The sequence below is a fragment of the Marmota marmota genome, unplaced genomic scaffold, assembly GCF_001458135.2.
Source record: "Marmota marmota marmota unplaced genomic scaffold, marMar, whole genome shotgun sequence".
NCBI lineage: Eukaryota > Metazoa > Chordata > Mammalia > Rodentia > Sciuridae > Marmota > Marmota marmota.
Genome location: NW_025999924.1, coordinates 9,417,684 through 9,437,552, shown reverse-complemented (window position 1 = coordinate 9,437,552; position 19,869 = coordinate 9,417,684). Strand labels below are relative to the sequence as shown.

At 36.4% G+C, this 19,869-nt stretch overlaps 1 protein-coding gene across 2 annotated transcripts in view; it reads left to right on the top strand.

Annotated features, from left to right (window-relative positions):
* The window catches only part of Itga1 (integrin subunit alpha 1), a 168,723-nt gene that overhangs the window by 52,744 nt on the left and 96,110 nt on the right, over positions 1-19,869 (top strand). Inside the window, exons 1-2 of one of the 2 annotated variants that reach the window (XM_048800051.1) lie at positions 8,545-8,825; positions 11,412-11,532. In XM_048800051.1, coding sequence (XP_048656008.1) covers positions 8,798-8,825; positions 11,412-11,532 — 149 coding nt within the window. In that variant the 5' untranslated portion in view covers positions 8,545-8,797. Of the gene's footprint in view, positions 1-8,544; positions 8,826-11,411; positions 11,533-19,869 lie in introns of those variants that run through there. The other variant, XM_015497320.2, reaches the window with a different exon arrangement.

Genomic DNA, 19,869 nt, shown 5'->3' with positions numbered 1-19,869 from the left:
ATTTTCATAAGAAATAAAACTTCTTTAGAATTTTTTGAAAAAGCCTAATAATGAACAAACCTCTTCCTTACTTGAGGTCAGAACCAATTGAAAAATGACAAAGAATCAGAATAGGATTTGGCTGATATGTGAAATTCCCCCATACTGAACCCCAAAGAGCTTGCTTTACTCCCCAGCACCAGCTGAGAGCCTAACACCGGAAGCAGAAATTAAAACATTTTCTTTCTGTAGGCAGACCCACTTCCAAGAAAACAGGAGTAAGAGACGGCTGGACTACCCAGGCAGTTTCTCCTTCCAGCCTCATGAATCAGTTAAGTGTGCAAGGAGACTGGGTATAGAAATAGACCAGGAGTGTTATAGACAGTGAAATTATTGTCCACATGGAAAGGAACATCAGGTGTGTGAAGCACCCATTTCCTCTATAAAAAATGTGAAGCCACATTTTATTTTAATCTCCTTTTGAAGCCTATTCCCCTCCTTCTTCTCCCCTCAGTTCAAAGGGTAACCTCTACGTTGAATTAAGATCCTTGTATATAACAAGTACTTGGTAACTAGGGCTGTGATTCTAAATTCAGAATATTTCCATTTAAGGTAACTATTGGCTGCAGTTGTTTGGGATATTGACTACAACATCTGTATTTACTTGCATTTGAAGATACTCTAGTGTACTAATGGAAAGAATGTAAAAGATGCCGCTACCAGATAGGAATAGATTTTAGATCCAAGGATGTTACTGCTCAACTAATGTTTTAAGTGCTAAAAGATCATCATGGTCTTAGCAACAATTATAGCTAAGAAAACAAAGTTTAGAGCTATCTCAAAACAGAAAAGAAAGCATCAAAAAGTTATCTCTTTTCTCTGAAAAGAAAACAAGCATCCTACTGACCCTTGCCTTCTGAAATGTTTCAACATTCCAAGCTACTGAGACTTTGCTTCACTTCTCATAAACAAACCCCAATGTCCTTTAAAATACTTTCTGATTTATTTTCCAAATGTTTTCAGGTGAATAATAAATTACACTCATCCAGCTTACTTTTTTTTTCTCTCTTGATTCTCTGGACAAGTTTGAAGTTGAGCAGAGGTACCAAAAAGCTTTTGAATGAAGAGAATGTTTGGTAGTGAATGAGATAATGGAAAATTACAATAATAAGTTGCTAGGAAGGAAGACAAGCTACACAGTGTCATTTTAATTTAAATGATAGTGCATTATTAGGGACAGCACTGAGTCATACAGAAAAAAATAGCCTATTAAGCAGCATGGAAGAATCAATAATGGTGTCTCTCAGTATCTGGAATATGAAATTGCTTGTTAAAGCTAACAGGTGACTCTAGGGTGAGCTTATAAATGATGGCTTTGGTTGAGGTATACTGTCAGAGTTTTCACAGTATTTCCTCATGTTAGCATCAAAATTAATAAGTTAATTTATTCAGGTGAATGGCTGATCACATTTACATTAAGCCAGAAAGTATTTAGATAGATAAACTCTGTGAAAAAAAGAAATGTTACGGATCAAGATATAGCTAAGTGGTAGAGCACTTTCTTAACATGTGCAAGGTCCTAGGTTCCATTCTGAGTGCCCCCCAAAAACAGAACTTTATCAAATATACTCCTGCTTCTAAATCATACAGCACATAAAAGAATGAGAGGTCTTGGAAAGCAAAATTTAGGGCCTATGGCAAAATAAAATGTGGGTAGACCTCATTTTTTGTGTTAATTGTGTCCTTAAAACCTTGCACACTAATTAAAACATTTTTGAAAATCTAGGCCTACTCCCTTCTTGAAAGAATAATGTAGCTGAATCAGAATGCCAATAACTGTTTTCATATCTAAAAAATCACAACCAATTGATGTTTTTTACATGTTGGAATTTTTCTATTGAAGAATACCTATTATACTTTATGGGTGATACTAAATAGCAATAGGAATGATAACATTTTTTAAAAAGTTTTTAACTTTTACTCTTCAAATTTCAACAATCTAAATAAATGTTTTGAGGTAACATGCGTATTTGAAAACAGTGTAGCTATTCTTTTTTTATTAGTTGCTCAAGACAATACAATGACATATCATACATTTGATTCAAATAGGGTATGAATTCTCATTTTTCCACATGTACAGATTGCGGGATCACATTGGTTATACAGCCATATGTATACATACAGCAATCCTAGTGTCAGTTGTATTCTGCTGCCCTCCCTATGCCCCCTCCCCACCCCTCCCGTCCCATCACTATTGTCTACCCATTCTACTGTGACACTTATCTCTCTCTCTTTCTTTTTTTTTCTTCCCTTCCCCCTCACACCATCGTATATGTATTTTGTGAACCCATGAGGGTCTCCTTTAGTCTTCCATGCAATTCCCCTTCACCCTCCCTTTCCCTCCATCCTCTTTTCCTTGTTTCATGTTAATTGTCTTCTCATGCTCTTCTTTCCTACTCTGTTTTGAGTCACCTCCCTTATATCAGGAAGACATTCGGAATTTGTTTTCTAGGGATTGGCTAACTTCACTTAGCATAATTTGCTCTAGTGCCATCCATTTCCTTGCAAATGCCATGATTTTGTTATTTTTTAATGCTGAGTAATATTCCATTGTGTATAAATGCCACATTTTTTAATCCATTCATCTGTTGAAGGGCATCTGGGTTGGTTCCACAGTCTAGCTATTGTGAATTGTGCTGCTATGAACATTGATGTAGCTGTGTCCCTGTAGTATGCTCTTTTTTAGGCCTTTTGGGTATAGTCCGAGAAGGGGAATAGCTGGGTCAAATGGTGGTTCAATTCCCAGCTTTCCAAGGAATCTCCATACTGCTTTCCAAATTGGCTGCACCAGTTTGCAGTCCCACCAGCAATGTACAATTGTACCTTTTTCCCCACATCCTCGCCAGCACTTGTTATTGTTTGACTTCATAATGGCTGCCTTTCTTACTTGAGTGAGATGGTATCTTAGAGTGGTTTTAATTTGCATTTCTCTGATAGCTATAGATGGTGAGTATTTTTTGTGTACTTGTTGATTGATTGTATATCCTCCTCGGTGAAGTGTCTGTTTAGATTTTTGGCCCATTTGTTGATTGGGTTGTTTGGTTTTTTGTAGTGTAGCTATTCTTTTCCATTTGACTCTATTTTGTCTTTTGATTGCACTGAAGTATATTCTTACTTAATTTTAGCTACAATCTCTGAATTTTACATTAGGGAAAGAGAAAATTTTTTTGGCTCTTCCTCTACTATTTGGACATGAATTAACTGGATAATCTTTTTTTTTTCTTTACATTTTTGAGATGCCACTGGTTCTATCTTAAGGTCAAATCTTACCCAGATATTGATCTGTACCTTGTTTATTGATGCATTAGAAGAAGGAAACTGAATGCAAGACTGTACCTTTATTAACCAAGACTGTACCTTCATTAACCATTATTCTTTTTAGTAAATTTTAGTGACTTACATAGAATTTCTTCTCAAGGAGATATATGTGCCAGCAATACTTGCCAGTCCTGTGGTTATTTTTGTTAATAGGCACAACAGGTAGCCTCATGGGTCAGAAAAGTCAAGAGACATATGCAGGTTAATAAAATGATTTTCAATCTTCTAATTTCCATTGGAGTTATTAAACATATATAAAAACAAACAAGATGTGGGTAGCTCATTGGCCCTGGTGAAATAATGGAAGTATTTTGAAACCATATCTCCCATTAACCCACACACTTGGACATGTGTATGTCTTCCAAAAGCTCACCAAAAGCTCATCCAGAAAAATTATCCTGTTAATTAATTGAGGAGAATCAATAGTGGAATTTGTTAGTGTCTGGAATTTGAAATTGTCAGTTAAGCATATTAGGTATATTGAAAATAATTTATTTTACAATGCATACTACCTCTTTTCTTTCCTGACCCTTGAAAGTACCTGCTGTATGTATTAAAAATAAACACTGGAAATGCCTTACTGTCTCATTCATATACACCACTGAGAAGACATTATATGTAAGTTAATAAAATCCATTGAAGATACCACTAACAAGTACAGCTGTTCGTCAAGTTCTGATATATCCCAAGACAGCAAGTCTCATATTTCTGGGTAAATATTTCAAGATGACGCCATCCTGCTTTGTTTTGAAGTGTAATACGCCTTTCCATATGCAGTGCTCCACACTGCACAGTCAAAGAAATTAGTGATTTCAGCTCTAAAGATGCCAAGGCAGCTAGAGAACAGAGTCCTGTGCTCATGTTGCTTGCACAAACACACGGGTTGTATTCCCACAGTGGGATCCAGGGACCCCTGAGGTTCTGCAGCTTTTTTATCCTGTAAAACAGAACCAGAACATGATGCTGACAGGGTGGAGTGGGTTGGGTTCTGAGACTGATTAAGAATTTCCAAGATTCAGAGTGGGGACAGTCTGAAAGGAGCCGGCAAAGCATGTAATTATTTGTGGTGGGAGGATATGGGGCCATGAGCAGATGTCTGTAGATACTACAAAGAAAATAAACACTATGGAAGAACAAACGTATGTCAAAATTTTCAAGGGGGATTTTTAACAAAGGATGTTTGGGAAACATTCTGGTGGAGTTCAGTAATCTGGGTAGCACTTATGAAAGGAGACATAGTTTTTACGGCCAGAATGACCTTTATACTAAAAGTTCTTATTTTCTATTTGTTCCATTCTGTTCCATACAACAAACTTGTTTTAAATACCTACCATGTGCCAGAATTATGCTTCCTTGCCTTCTTCTCACTGGTCATGTACAGATAAACATAGGTACACAGCTTCACTTTGAAGTTCAAAAACCAGTTTACGACAATACTATCTTGAACACACCCGTATGTGGCCTGAAGTTCAGATACAATTTGTAGTAACTTGAGACTCACAGAACTTCAGAACTAAAATTCAAAGCTTACAAAAATTTACCTACTACAGAGAACTAAAGTTAAAAAGCAGCCTCCTAGGAAGAAACTTGAAAATCAATCTCATGACTACCCGGTCACTTGAATGGCATTTCTGGTTGCTGATGGAGGAGGATATCTTGTTGACATATTTCATCATTTCTGATGAAAGAACTCTGATTGTCAATGTTTATTGAGCCAGATTTTTTTTTCTACCTTTCACTGTTATCAGGAAGCTCCATTTATTGAGGAAGATACAAAGTTGGATATATTATTTTTTACAGCAAATATAAATTTCCTAAACTTATATTATATTATAAACTTATATTATAGAGTATGAGGACATATGGAAAAACTTTTGTTTATTCTATACTCTTTGGCATATTATTGTCTTTTTTCTCATGTCTCTACCACTAGACATCTTCTTAAGATTGAAATGCTATGAAAATGATCATCTCAGATTTCAAATCAACTAGAATATGCAATTCTATAGCCTTTTTGGACAAATCCAGTTATACTCACCATCAAATTTTATATCTATAGTAACATTATAACCCCCAAATTAAGATCCACTTAACCTAATAAGAGTAATTAAACTAATTAAGATTTCAGATTCATAATAGGAATAGTCTAATGATGTCATATTTTTCAAGGTAGGGGAAAGGGCTTTCAATTTTAACCAGTTTCATCACTAAAATACTTTTCTTCCAATCCCATACATTGCCACAAAGCTGAATCAATATTTTTCTGTATCTAAAGAGAAAAAAAGGGAAATTTGGAGTCCTAGAAAATACATGATATATCCATCGAATGACAAATTATAGTGAGCATGTATGACCTCAGGAGTTTATGTGCATTCTAGCAGAGCAAATACCAGGCATGTCAGCACAAGTGTTAAAAGCTGCCCAGGAGGTACAAGTACTCATATGTGGGAAGATTAGGGGGGTCCACAGCTCTGCACCACAGAAAGCATACTGCCCAGGTGTGCTTTCTCATTCTCAGGTGGCCAAGGACTGTGACTTGTTTGATAAGGCCTGAATACACTAGAAGGAGTCACTGCAGGGTTGCCCTGTATTTGGAGGAGACTTGCAATTCTTGAACCAGGTTAGATGAGAGTAGATTGTCATTGGAGTTCAGAGTCAGCTTGTCGCTCACTGGCTCAGATCCTGAATGGTATCATAAATATACACTTCATCTTGAGGAACTGAGTTGAAAGTCTAAGGAATCTAGGATGAGTGATGTAAGGATGTGTGTTACCTCTGCTCCTCCTCCATGGCTAGCTCTTCTAATTAGAAGGCCTGTCATCTTTTTCTTTACCTATGTCATTGCAGCCAGGTTGAGAAACAGGGAATCTGCTATGGAAATGAGTCAATGAATTCTCTGTGCTTTACCCATTGATATAGCACATTTATATCACTATTCAACACACAAAATAGTCATCACAATGAGGGAAGCATCTTCTGAAAGAAATCTCCTCCTCTGCCAGATAATAAATTAGCTATGTGGATTCTACCTAAGGAGTTGATTGACTCATTTATTAGGCATTCTCTGTTGCTGCATGCGTAATTTGTGTTTCATACAGTAACCAATGCCTGGGAGATATTTGTTGGCTAGGTTTAAGTATGATAAACTGAGGCTTGTAGAAGTTAAGTCACTTGCTATTTTTTTTTCCAAATAGGATACAAGCTCTGTGGAAGCAGGGGGATTGTCTCTTTATAACTGTATTTCCAGGATCGGGCATATATCTAATCAGAGTAAAGACTTGGTTGTATTCATGGTATAGCTGGTTCATATATCTCCAAAGATCACCATTTTTCTATATCGTCAAGGAATTTACTCTAAAATCTATCAATTCACTCTTTAAAAAAAAATACCTTTATTTTATTTATTTTTATGTGATGCTGAGGACCGAATCCAGGGCTTCGCATGTGCTACGCGAGTGCTCTACTGCTAAGCCACAACCCCAGCCCCATCAATTCACTCTTCAAATGCAATTATTATTATCTCCTATCTGAATCTTATATCATCATTTCACTATATTAAAATAATAAAGTAAAATTAATTGCATAACTTCTATTTCTAGATTGGATAAACATGCACAAGCAGATATTGAAATAAAGCAAAAGCATTTTAATACAGCTCCCTTGTCATCATTTATCTGATACTCTCTTGCATTGGGCTTAAAATTTACAATGTACAGAGTTCCATTAACTAGTAAATATTTCCATCCGAATATTATTAGAGCAAGAATCCTGGGACAACTCCTCAAGTACAGATTTTGTTCTTCAAAGAGACAATCAAGCAGGCTACAGTGACTCTTGTTGGATCAGGGATGTGAGGAGTTAAGGAGAACTTCCTTCCACTGGAGTCAACAGAGATGCTCAGATTCTGCCACCTTCATTCAGCTTTTTTTGTCTGGCCTAGCTTCAAATATTCCAAAATCTTATGAGCCATCATGGGCTATTTGAGCATTATTTTGAGATAAAATACCTCCTTAATTTAACCAACTCAATAGCACTTCAGTTAGAGAAAGTCCATGGTTTGACCTCAGAAGACCAATTGGTGAAGTCCTGCCTCTGTTGCCAATGCAGCCTGGCCTTGGACAAATCACTCAACCTACTTGAACTTCTATTCCTAACCTCCACAGGTTATTGAATTGCTCACTACTATTATTTATATGGAAATGTTTTTAAGCAAGGAAACACCTTGGAACTGTAGGTTATGTTCTGCCTTTCTTTCTCCTACTTATTTGTCTTACATATCAAATTTCATTCTGGGGGGAAAAGATTGTATAAAATAATTTATTTTACATAGGAACTCTTTAACATCCACAATCATATCTTCTTCTTCTCTTTTAATCCTCTTATAACCTTATTTGAACAGGAGCAAGTATTTTAATTTCTTTCTGCCTAAATGTATGTTTTAACTGAAACCCTCAAGAAGCTTTAGCTGAGCTCTGTAGCCATAACTTCTTAGCCAACTCATTCCCCAAATCCTCCCCAGCCTATCACCAGTGAAGAAAAGCCTCCTCCTCAAATTTGCCTCGGAAAAGATGGAATTACATAGACGCATCCCAATTCATTACATGTACCTCTCTTCTAAACCCCGCGTCTTGTCACCTTTCCCTAGCACTTTCCAGTTTTAAGGACAAGATATAAAAACTGACTCAATGTGAATGGTGATTAATGCTTTGGATTTTGGAATCCTGTGGAAATGTGGGAAAATTTTTTGGTTTTCTTGAGCTTTCTTCTTCTCATCCATATAATGATGAAAATAATTGTTTTTGATTGTAGGATTGTTGGAAAATTTAATGGGATGAATAAAGAATACCACATAAGTTACACAATACAGTTGTTGTTATTCTTAAGGAGAAAACTTCTCTTGATGATACATGTAAAATCAGAATATACTTTTGATATCTGATAATTGTCTGTTTTATTTTCCATCATTTTCCGTAAATATTCAATAGGTATTGAAAATGTAGCTATTTTCCTATTTTCCCTATGTAGCTCCTTAAAACACACCAGTCTGTTTTGGTTTTGGTTTTTGGTTTTTTGCTTTGGTTGAGAATAAATATGATTTTGCTTTATTTCTGGTACGTAAAGTTCTAAGTTCCCAAATGAACGTTGAACTCAAAGTTATGAGAAGCTGATTTTACTGTTTACTCACTCCTTTAAATCAAAAGAACAAGATGTAAACTATTTTTTAATGTCATCTCCTGTGCTTCAGGCTCCTTGGTGCCTCAGAAAACATGAAAGAGACTGATTTACAATCACTTCAGGGAAATGGCCTGTAGAATTCTAAGGACAGGAAATTTTTAAAAAGTGCAGCAAACACCCCCAGACATTCCATACAACATGTAGAATAAACAGGCCCCAAAAGGAAACCACAAGCTCTTGGTCTTACACTAAGGAAGTAACAAGAATGGGCTTTGGGAGAGCATTTACTAAAGGTAAGGATGCTTTGGAAAAATACTTTCACAAGGTGAAGTGGACCCTAAGTTAGGAGAACTCTGTCCCCCTTTTGCCTAAATCCTGTTGAGCACCTTCAATTTAGGTAAATTTCATTACCTGCATGGAAATTGTGGGGGGAAAAAGAAGTAACGTGTTATAGACCTGTGCTTCTCAGACTCCAATAGGAATATGGTTCCCCAGGGATCTTGTTGGGGAAGAGATGCTGATTGAGGCAGTCTGGGTGGGGCCTGAGATTCTACAGTCCTTGCAAGCTCCTAGACAAGGCAGATGCTACTGATCTGTGGTCCTTAGTTGGGGTTCCGTCACCTTCTTTAACAAAATAATTGGTGATGGTGTTCTGATCTTTATGTGTTAAATGCTTGTTTTCGGATGAGGGCGATTTTGGCAATAGAGCAATTTTCAGTGTCCTAAAGACATTTTTGACTGTGACAACTCAGGCAGTGATACTGGCATCATGTGCATAGGGACCAGAGATACCGCTAAACACCCCTCAACCCAGGATGAACCCCTCTTGACAAAGAATTTTCTGACCCCTAGTGTCAATAGTGTCAAAATGGAGTGACCCTGCTGTAGAAATCCTATTTTGTATGTTTCTCATATAAAAAATGTGTTGAGATTGTTCAAAAAATTAATAAATATAACCTGTGCGCATATACTGTTTAGCTTGGAATAGAGAGTATGTGGTGTTTAAAACAAACTTCAAATATATGAAAGATAATTATACAGAAGACAGTAACCAGCTGTTCTTCATTACTCTGGAAGAATGAGCAGGAAATGTACATAAAAGGACGTGTGCTATTCGTCCACTCATTTTCCTTTTCTTCACACCAGCCAGGCAAATCTCTTCATGATCTTGCAACCATATTTGTCCTGTCCTGTGTCTTGCTACTTGCAGAGACCCTCTCAAATCATCGATATGTATTTTTTTTTTCAGCTGCCAAATCTCATCTGTCTCTCCCCTTAAAAATCTATTTGAAAAGTATTCTTTAACTAGGATGGAATTGCAGCCAGTTCATCTCCAACTACAGTGGGAACGCTGTCTCCTTCAGCAGGTTATCTTTCAGTCTACAAGTATGTTATTGCCTGTCTGTACAGAGAACTGTGCTAGATTTGTAAAATCGTCTCTGCTTTTAAGAACAATTCAATCTAGGAAAGAAACTCACTTAGATAACTACAGTGTAGACAGTATTTAACAGCTACTTCTCGGAGTGGAGTTTTCTTTAAAAAAAAAGAAAAGAAAAGGTTTGAGTAGTTAGAAAAAAGATTACTTCTAAATAGAGGAGATCAAGGAATACTTTATAAATAGATCTACGCAATGATAAATATCTTTTTTTGTTCATTTCCTTGAAGAATAAATTTTTTCTAGGTTAACTCAGAATCCTGTGCATCACATAATCACTTATTATTGTTACAAAAATTTGAAGATTAGAAATTAGAATAGTCTAGATTTAGACTGTATTTATGGGGAAGTTTATAGTAAGGGTTATAAGATTGGAGTGACTAAATCCACTCAGAATCTGTAAGACTGTGAGAGAGAATATTTCAGAATCCCTGTGGCTGTATGGTTTTGACAAAGGAAACTGAATTTTTACCTCCAAATATATCCTTTGATGTGCTGTGATTTATAAGGCAGTGTGCTTTTTGCAAAGAGTTCTTAGTTATAACCAGGAGGGGAATACTTGGGAAATTTTTGAGTACACATTATAAACCAGCACCCAATGAGGAATTTGGCATCATCAATTTGTGTATACGATTCCAGAACCCCTTTAGGAGACAGTCTCATTTATTAAAGGATTTCCCACTACCTAGACTACAAGAAAATTGAGGAGAATTATTTCTCATTGAATATATAGAAGGTGCCAGGCATTGAGTAAACTTTTGTATATATCATCTAACTCAATCCGGACAGCCACTTGTGAGGTTATGAGCAGCAACATTATAAGGAGGTGTCAGCCGTCAGCCTTCCTGCTTCAACATGATATCTTTCAATCTACAATATGCAAGCTTCTACCCACACCTTGATTAAGGAAGGGAAACAACTCATCTCAGGCCTATGTGGGAAGCTATCCCTTGATGGATACAGACAGCTTGCCTTTCCTTTTAAAAGCAGCAAGGAGAAATCTTCTTCCTGTGAGGCTTTAAGTCAACTATTCTGTGGTTGAAACAGGGAAATGAGGCTGTGTGTAGTTCACCAGTGGCTGAGATTCTCTGTCAGGCTCACTACTGGAAAATTATCTGCAACTGCACTAATCATTCTGAGTTTCTGAGACTATCCAACACATTTTTAAAATTATTATCTCTGGAAATGGTACAGATACTAAATTGCTCTGGAATTTTGTCTGCATGTTAATACTTGTCTTTTTTAAAGCCATCGTATTGATTTTTAGTTGGTAATACAGTTAAAATCAGGATCTTCCTCGAAGTTCTCATTCTTTGAGCTTCCCTGCTCTTTTTTAATAAGAAAACAGCCTTCAGTGGTAACCTCAAGAATGCCTTCCATAATTCAAAACACGATGAGATCTTAGCTAACGTTGTGTAACTTGACTTTGTTTTCCCTCTTAAAGTTGTTCTAGGCTTCTGCGTATCATTCAATGTTGATGTGAAAAATGCAATGAATTTCAGTGGCCCCGTGGAAGATATGTTTGGATACACAGTTCAACAATATGAAAATGAAGAAGGAAAATGGTAAGCCAGTGGATTTTGTTATTGTTGTTTAGTTATTTTACAAGGTAATAGAAAATATTAATTGGTACAGTTTTTTTTTAATGAATGAGAGTTAACAGAATGAATCATTAATGCTAGAAAATGCAATCTGACCATTTGGTAACAGAAAGTGATTTAAAGTAAAAGAAAGAAAATTCCTTGGCTGTGTTAGAGGAAGTGGTTAGTGATTTCTGTTGAATCCTGAATTGACCTCAAGGAGGGTCCTTATCCAAAACAGTCATTATTTAGTAGTCATGTTTTTTTGGTAAAAGTTTCTTAATTGTTCTCATTTTAGAATAACTTGAATACACTTGATGGAAATTTAGTAGGAAGGATTGAAAGAAGATGAGATGATGCCCTGAAAGGTTTAATTACACTTCCATATTTGGGAGCTTATATCTTTGGTGCTTAACTGATCTACTATGTTTGGTCCATTATTTATAATGAACCTTATTGGATTTCTGTTATACCCTTCAAACCTGTTAATATTTGGTTAAGTTAATTTTAGGTCAGATTTTTTAGGCATTTTAAGTTATTAAGGTTTATGTCAAGCGAATAATTAGAGTTCATTTATTTTGTTTTGTAGTAAAGGTGATTTCTAAAAGTGAATATTGTAGAAAAATGATCAGGAGTTAAATTTAACTTCAGTCTAATAACTTAAACAAGCTCATTTTTCCAGCAACCACAATAATAAACAGAAAGAACTTCATATCTGCTTGGATAACAGTGAATTATTGGCCCTCAGTAATTATTTCACAGAAGAATAGATATATCTTGCTTCATCTTTTAGACTTGGTTAATAATATTCCCCCAAAGACTATCAAGGGTAATGATTTGAGTTCTCATATTTTCTAAGGATAAATATTATATGCTAGGTATACACTAGATTTTGGGAAAGCACTTAATTCTTCAACTCTTCTAACAAGTATCCCAGATAAGAAATCTAATAGGTCTGGAGTAGTGGCTCAGCAGTAAAGTGCATGCCTAGCATATGCAAAGTGCTGGGTTCGATCCTCAGCACCACATAAAAATAAATAAATAAGTAAAATAAAGGTATTGTGCCCAACTACAACTAAAAAAAACAAAGAAAAGAAAGAAATCTAATAATATGATGGGTTTTTAAATCCTCCATCCATCTATCCTATACTCTTCACTTCCATCACCCCCCACCAAGTTTTTAAGGCTAAACAGGTAAAATATTGTTTTAGGCACTAGACACCAATTTTATTCTTTTATAATTACACTTGCAGTTCAGAGAGGTTCATTTGTGGGAGAATAATGGTGAATAGATGACAAGTCAGGTTTCTCTGTGTGCATAGTAACAATAAACTGCAGTGAGTTTTTCTTTAAAAATGTAAAGTTTACATAACGCTTATGAAATTAATTTTCATTAATGACTAATAGATACATAAATTTTAAAGAGGAATATAGGAAATAGCAAACTCTAGAGATTAAAACCACCTACTTAAAATGAAGCATCTTTTTAAAGGATGGTCAAATATTGTTAAAATACTTTATGAAATTCTCTTCTTTATTATTTTATTTTATATTTTGTCCTATTTTATTTTTATTTCAGATGCTTTTATTAGCACATTATAGTTATACATAATAATGGTGTTTGTTGTGACGTAATCACGCATGCACGGAGTATAATCTGCTCCACCTCAGCCCCTAGTACTTCCTCATTTTTCCCTTCCCACCTCCTGCTTCCTTTTTCCTTTTCTCTACTCTATTAGTCTTCCTTCTATTTATTTATTGTTTTTTTATTGGTGCTTTATATATACATGAAGGTGGAATTCACTGTGGTATATTCATATATAATTTGGACAATTTCATTCCATTTTATTTTATTTCTCACATAAAAGAAAAACCTGTTTCTTCTCCCATCTAGTCCTATATGTTAGTCTGCATTGTATGACATCCCTTTGACCAAAATACCTGACAAGAACAACTGAGAGGAGAAAAGTTTTATTTGGGGCTCATGGTTTCAGAGATTCAGTCCATGGTCAGTTGACTCAGTTGCTCTGAGCCTGAGATGAGGCAGAACATCATGGTGGAAGGACATGGCAGAGGAGAGCTAGCTGCTTAGCTCCTGGCAGCCAGGAAAGAGAAAGAGTGAGGGAGAAGGAGAGAGAAAGGGAGAGGGAGAGGGAGAGAGAGAGGGACAGAGAGAGGGGGACACAGAGAGAGAGAGAGAAAGACAGATGGAAAGACAGAGAGACAGATGGAAAGACGGAAAGACAGAGAGAAAGAGAAACTCCAGGAAAAAATATAATCCCCAGTGGTATACCCAGTGGCCTACTTCCTCTAGTCATGCCCCACCTGTCTACAGTTACTACCCACTAATTGATTTAAATCACAAATCCACCAAATTACAAATCCCCTCACTAGGTTACAGCACTCATAATCTAATTACTTTACCTCCAGACATTCCTGCCCTGCCTAACATGAGGTGGACCATAATGTCCTCTCTTTATTATTCAAATCATAATAATGTCCTATCTCTCTGCTTTTAGAGCAGTTCAGCATCAGAAGTCCTTAATTATCTAAATGGACTGTAATAGAGTTTAAAAAAAATCATATTTCCTCAGTGCCACTATTTGATCTTTTCTTTCTGTATCTCACACTTTAATATATATCTTATTGTAAGGTTTACACTAAGTTCTCTACTCCCTTTATGTCAAGGCATCAGAAGGTCATAGAATGGGAAAAAGAAAAATCTAGCCTGAATGAGACCTTGATGTCAAGAAATTATTTTTCCAAATTTGTCCTATCTTTGGAGAGGTGAAGATGTAGTTGAGAAAAAGGAAAGACCATTGGGTGTTGGTGGGAAGGGAATCAAAAGAAAGAATAGATGGGCCAGTAAGAATACGTTGTGAAAATATGTTGCTAATAATGTAAATGTACACTGAATTTACCTTTAGGCGGACCATTCAGAATTCTATATACATTTGTAAGATAATGTTAATAATAAGGCCTTTTTGAGATCAGAGACCATGACTCATAAATCTTGTCTCATTCATTAAATCTAATTTAGTTATCTCTGTGAATGTTTTTTAGTGTACTGGAATTTTTTTTCTTTTGTCATAGCATGCATGTGGGTCAATCAAGCCACAAGTATTAATGTGATACACCATATGTGTCTGTATCATGCTAAATTTATGGGAAATATCAGCATAAGACTACTATAAAAACTAGTAGGTCACATATATGAAATAATTAGGAATAAATAATCTACCAAGCAATCTGGAATAGATAAACTTAATTGCCATTCAAAAATAGATGATGTTGAGCTGAGTCTCAAAAAATGAGTTACCTATCAATATGAGAACAAGAAATATCACTTTAAGCAGAAAGTCACTCAAGCAAGGGTAGACTTAACTGTAAGTGCTGGTAAGTAGGCAAATCTGATACTGGGAAGGTAGAAGGGGAAAGGATAAGAGACTTTAAAAGCTAATCAAAAGAGTCTGGACATTACATATGGGCATTGAGAAGACATTGTTGGTTGTTTCATGAGGTTTAGTTTAATAAATTACATACATATTGGAATGGAGAAAGGAGTGTCTGAAAACTAGGCAAACAGGAGCCACAATCTACTGCTTATGAGATTATACCCTATTCTATGAATAAAAGAAAGATGTATCTAGAATACTCTTAGATGAATCTTTGGTGGAACTGTGGAAATGAAAAATGACAGTGTAGGAAGGGTCAGACATATTCCGAAATTTCTGTACCAGATTAATAGGTAATTGGGTATTCCTTGCCAAAGACATATATGTATACAAAAAATGAAAACAAATTTTATTAAGAAGTGAATGAATCTATTTTTAAACAGCTTGAGTTCAAGATAATGTCTAGATAGTTGAAAACCTCAAACTGAAATATGGGTAAAGGGGAGAAGTTCACACAGTAGGGGAAATGCCTAGTGAGCAAGGACTGGCTTTGGAGCACTTGCAGCCCTGCATACCACGTCTGTCAGGAGGCCTTGAACATAATATGCACTCAGTGATTGTGTGTTGACTGAACAACTGGATCTAGATTAATATTCTGTTACCACCAGTGAAAAACAGCCATATAAAAAATAAAAAGAGACTCTTCTAGAGGTATGTCACTATTAATGGCCAGAACTGGAAATAGATCTTAAGTCTCACTCTCAGACTCATGTCTTTTACCTTATTAGTACTATATTAAAAAGTAAATGTTGATAATAACCACCCTTGTGGTAAGTACTAGACTTTACATATTAATATGTAGAGTTTGTTAGCATCTACTGTAATTCCCTTTGACATTTCATATTTGCAATGATTTTATGGAAAAGTTGCGAAAAATCAGAGTAACCAAAAAGATGTAAATTTCAAAGTAAGCAAACCTCCCTACCTAAATTTGCAACCTTTAAGGTTGGCATGGTAGCCACATATTGTTCTAAAGAGATGCAGGCACTGATGATGCAAAATAAATTGTAGAATCATGTTTGGATAGTCTGTAAGTGTTTATAAAATCAGATAGAATGCAGACTTACTTTGGGAACTGAACTATGGAATAATTGTTTAGGGAACACGGGTTCTATTATTTAATTTTCTCCAAGGGGGAGCACCTTCATAAATCATATTTACTGCTCATGTTTTGAAAGTTCAACCACCTATGACTGGAAAAAAAATCATCTTAACCCATCTTACCTCGTGGCACTAGCACTAAAGAAAAGAACCTTGCTGATCTATTCCTAGTGAAGCCACATTTTCTCTGTAGCAGAGCACATTATACCTCTGATTAAAATCAGCCTTTGTTCATTATGGAGACCAGGAGCAGGAGCATCCAAGTAGTTGCAGTGCAGCTCAGAAGAATCCAGAAAGAGCACAATTAACCTCATAAATCTGTTTTGAAGAGAAGAAATCTAAATATCTAAATATCCTCAGCACTGCACAAAAGTCTTCCAGATTTTTTTCCTGTAGTCATCAGCATGGCAAAGTCTCAGCTAAGTGGGAAAATGCAAGATGTGGTTTGGGACTTTCCACTCTCTGTTGGTCCTTTGCTTGCTTGCTTGCTTTATTTATTTATTTATTTATTTATTTTTCTGTATGGAGTCTTTTCATTGCTATTTAAGCAACCTCTCTTGGGGGCTTCATAACTTTAGTGGGTCTCTCTTTCCGAGGTAGATTTTCAAGTTGTAGATCCCTCCCTACCCTCCTCAGTCCAATGTGTATCAAAATATGATTTCCTTCTATATATTCCCTAGGGGACTCTGCTCTATGCCAGGTAAGGTACCAGTGGACCAAGTAATTGAGGCCCTGTTTCCAATATGTGTATCTTTTAAATAAGGACTATGCAAGTTTGACAGGAGGACTTTCTAACATTTTCTCTTTTAGATTTTAATGTTTATTTTACATTGTTTATAAAGGCTTTGAAATTAAAATTTTCTCCCTACCAAACCTGTCATTTCTTTGGCTCACTTCTTTGCCACCCCCCTATCATCCATGAGCAAAATCACTATGGCTAATGGGGTCAGCAGGTAAGTTTCAGTTTCTCCAGTGACTGAACACTTACTTCATTTACTTTTTAAAAGAAAATTGACAGGGAATGTGTGGTGCTCTGAGGGTGATTTTGGTTTGATCTACGTACTAGACATAAGAAAGAGGTAAAAAGGGTCCTTAATGAAATTTTATAATTTTGAGACACCCCTCTTCATAAAACTATTCTTTATTGGGGGGTGGGCATAAATATAAAACAGGAACATCAGAGACCAGCTACTCTTCACATAGATAAAATAATAGTCATAATAACAAGAATGACTTACAAACCAAAGAAATTTCTCACTGCACTAACTTTTATAATATTTGGAAAAAAGGTATTCTCTTACTTTGATGATCCTTGAATTTATTAGGTTTCTCAAGAGATCTGTAATGATGTTCAGAACATTCTATAATTCTTTTAATCTGTAGACAAATCATTGCAAAAGTGCCAGAAAACCCTCAAATTCTAATAAAAATAAAATGTAGTCAACTAAAGCCAACTTGCATTACATTTTAAAATGATAAAACCCACAGTCTCTGAAACAGTATGCCTGGGGGCTTCACATTAACCTAGTGGGTTTGAGCGGATGTTGTCATCATAGTCATTTTCTAAACAGGAAAATGCGACTCAGAATGAATTGCCACAGGTTTTATGAAACAAAAATGTGTCAAGTCCAGGACTTTGAACAATAAATAACCTTTTGAGTTTTCGGCCAATTCTTCTCCTCTAACAGGAATTCTGTAGAACCTCGTTCTGGTGAAATGCCTTCCATGTCATGCCAAGGCATCTATGGCATTCTGCTTAAGCAAAATATCCAGCCTCTAAAAATAAGAAAGATTTCACAATTTAGACTTCCTAGCTGGTCACATGTATCTAAAATTTCCAGGTCTACCTTATTCAGATTCTTAGAGTATTTAACATAGTCATTAATTTATTCATTCAATAAACACTCACCAAATGCTCATTTTTTAACCTGGCATTGATTTTTGTTGTTTTTGTTGTCTTTGGTGCTGGGAATTGAACCCAGAGGTGCTTCATCATTGAGCTACATCCCCACACTTTTTATTTTTTATTTTGAGACAGGGTCTCACTAAGTGGCTTAGGGCCTTGCTAAGTTGCTGAGGCTGACCTTGAACTTGTGTTCCTCCTGCCTCGGCCTCCTGAGTCTCTGGGTTTACAGGTGTGCACTACTCTGCCCAGCCCTGGCACTCTTATATTCACTAAGGATATAGAAGTGAATAAAAACAACTAAAATGCCTGATGTTGTGGAGCTTTTATTCTCCTGGAATATAAGAGAAAGAGGAATACAAAATAAATAATAAGCTTTTAAAACAGGTAGTTTATATCATTAGACAAAATGGAATCAGTGCTGTAAAAAAAAAAAAAAAAAAAGAGCAACATGATGAGTCTGGGAAGGCTGGAAATTCCTGAAATTCCATAAACCCTGTGCTAATACTTTTCTTGGATCTTGTTATTTTTATGCAGCTTGAGGAAAGTGAGGTTTATTTAAGATTAAAGTTGTAAAATATATGTAATTTCAAGAGCTTCATGCTTGTCAGTGTATGGAACATACCCAGAATTATTTTTTATGTCCTGGGTCCTGCTACTCTATTCTTTGTTATTGGTTCCAAGCCCCAGACTTCCTGCCTTCATCAAGGACTAGTACATTCTACAACTTTCTGAGCTCTCATACCTTACCTTCACATAGCTTAGAATATGCAATAGGCCATGCTTCCAGTTGCTGTCTCATGTCACTTTACAGCTATCACCATTTCCTAGGTACTTTTTCTATTGCCCTCAAGATGAAAGCAAGCTCAACCTCCCTGTTTCAGTATCTGCAGGCTGTATCCTATGTTCTATCTACCTGCACTTCTGTTGAGAGCCACAGCCGAAGGGGCCCCAGCAAACTTCCAGCTACCAGCAAACTTCTAGCTGCCAGCTGATGATTGGCTCACAGTAGCCCCAGCAAACTTCTAGCTGCAATTGATTGGCTCCTCTGCGGTGATGCTCATTGGGCTGTTTCCCCGCCCTTTCAGACCATGGAGCTGCTCATTGGGGGACTTTTTTTGGCTCCGCCCACGCGACCCAGCCAATCAGCCTCAAGAGCAGGAGGAGTGGGGGAGGTGGAGAGGCTTGTGGGAAGCCGGTGGTGGCAGTTGGGCTCTGAAGGTTTTTCCTGAGGAGCTGTTTTGTTTGGCGTGTGTGGTTCTAAAAATAAAGTTCGTTTCTTTTGACAAGTGGCTCCTGAATTGTGCCCAGCCAGACTGCGGCATTTGGTGGCCCTTATGGGGAACGACTGAGGGTAAATGATAAGGTAAACTGCTCGCCCCTGAGGGCAGGGCAAGAGGATGGGTAGCCATTTTAAGATTCTTCTTTTGTTTTGTTTCACTTTTGTTTTAAGTTGCCTGTCCCTGGAGATGAGTGAGATGGAAGAAAAACCGCTCACATCTGAGGAAAAACTATTTGCATCTGAGGAACAGATAGGGAGAAAGGACGGATGGACATTTCAGGAGGATAGAAAGGCTATAATGATTTTTTGTTGTTCCATTTTTGTTTCATTCTGTCTCGGCTTTGTTTGGCATCATCTTGTTGGGTTGTATTATAGTAGAAATATGGGATCAGAAATTAGTAAAAAACAAACAGAAAGAGTGTTAAGTATATTGTTAGAGGAAGGAGGCATCCCAGTAAAATCAACAGCAGTCAGGGCATATGTTATACAATACAAAAATGTAGCCCATGGCTTTTTAAGGAGGAGTTGTTAAATATATCACAATGGAACCATCATGGTGAAGATTTAAAAAGAATAGAAAA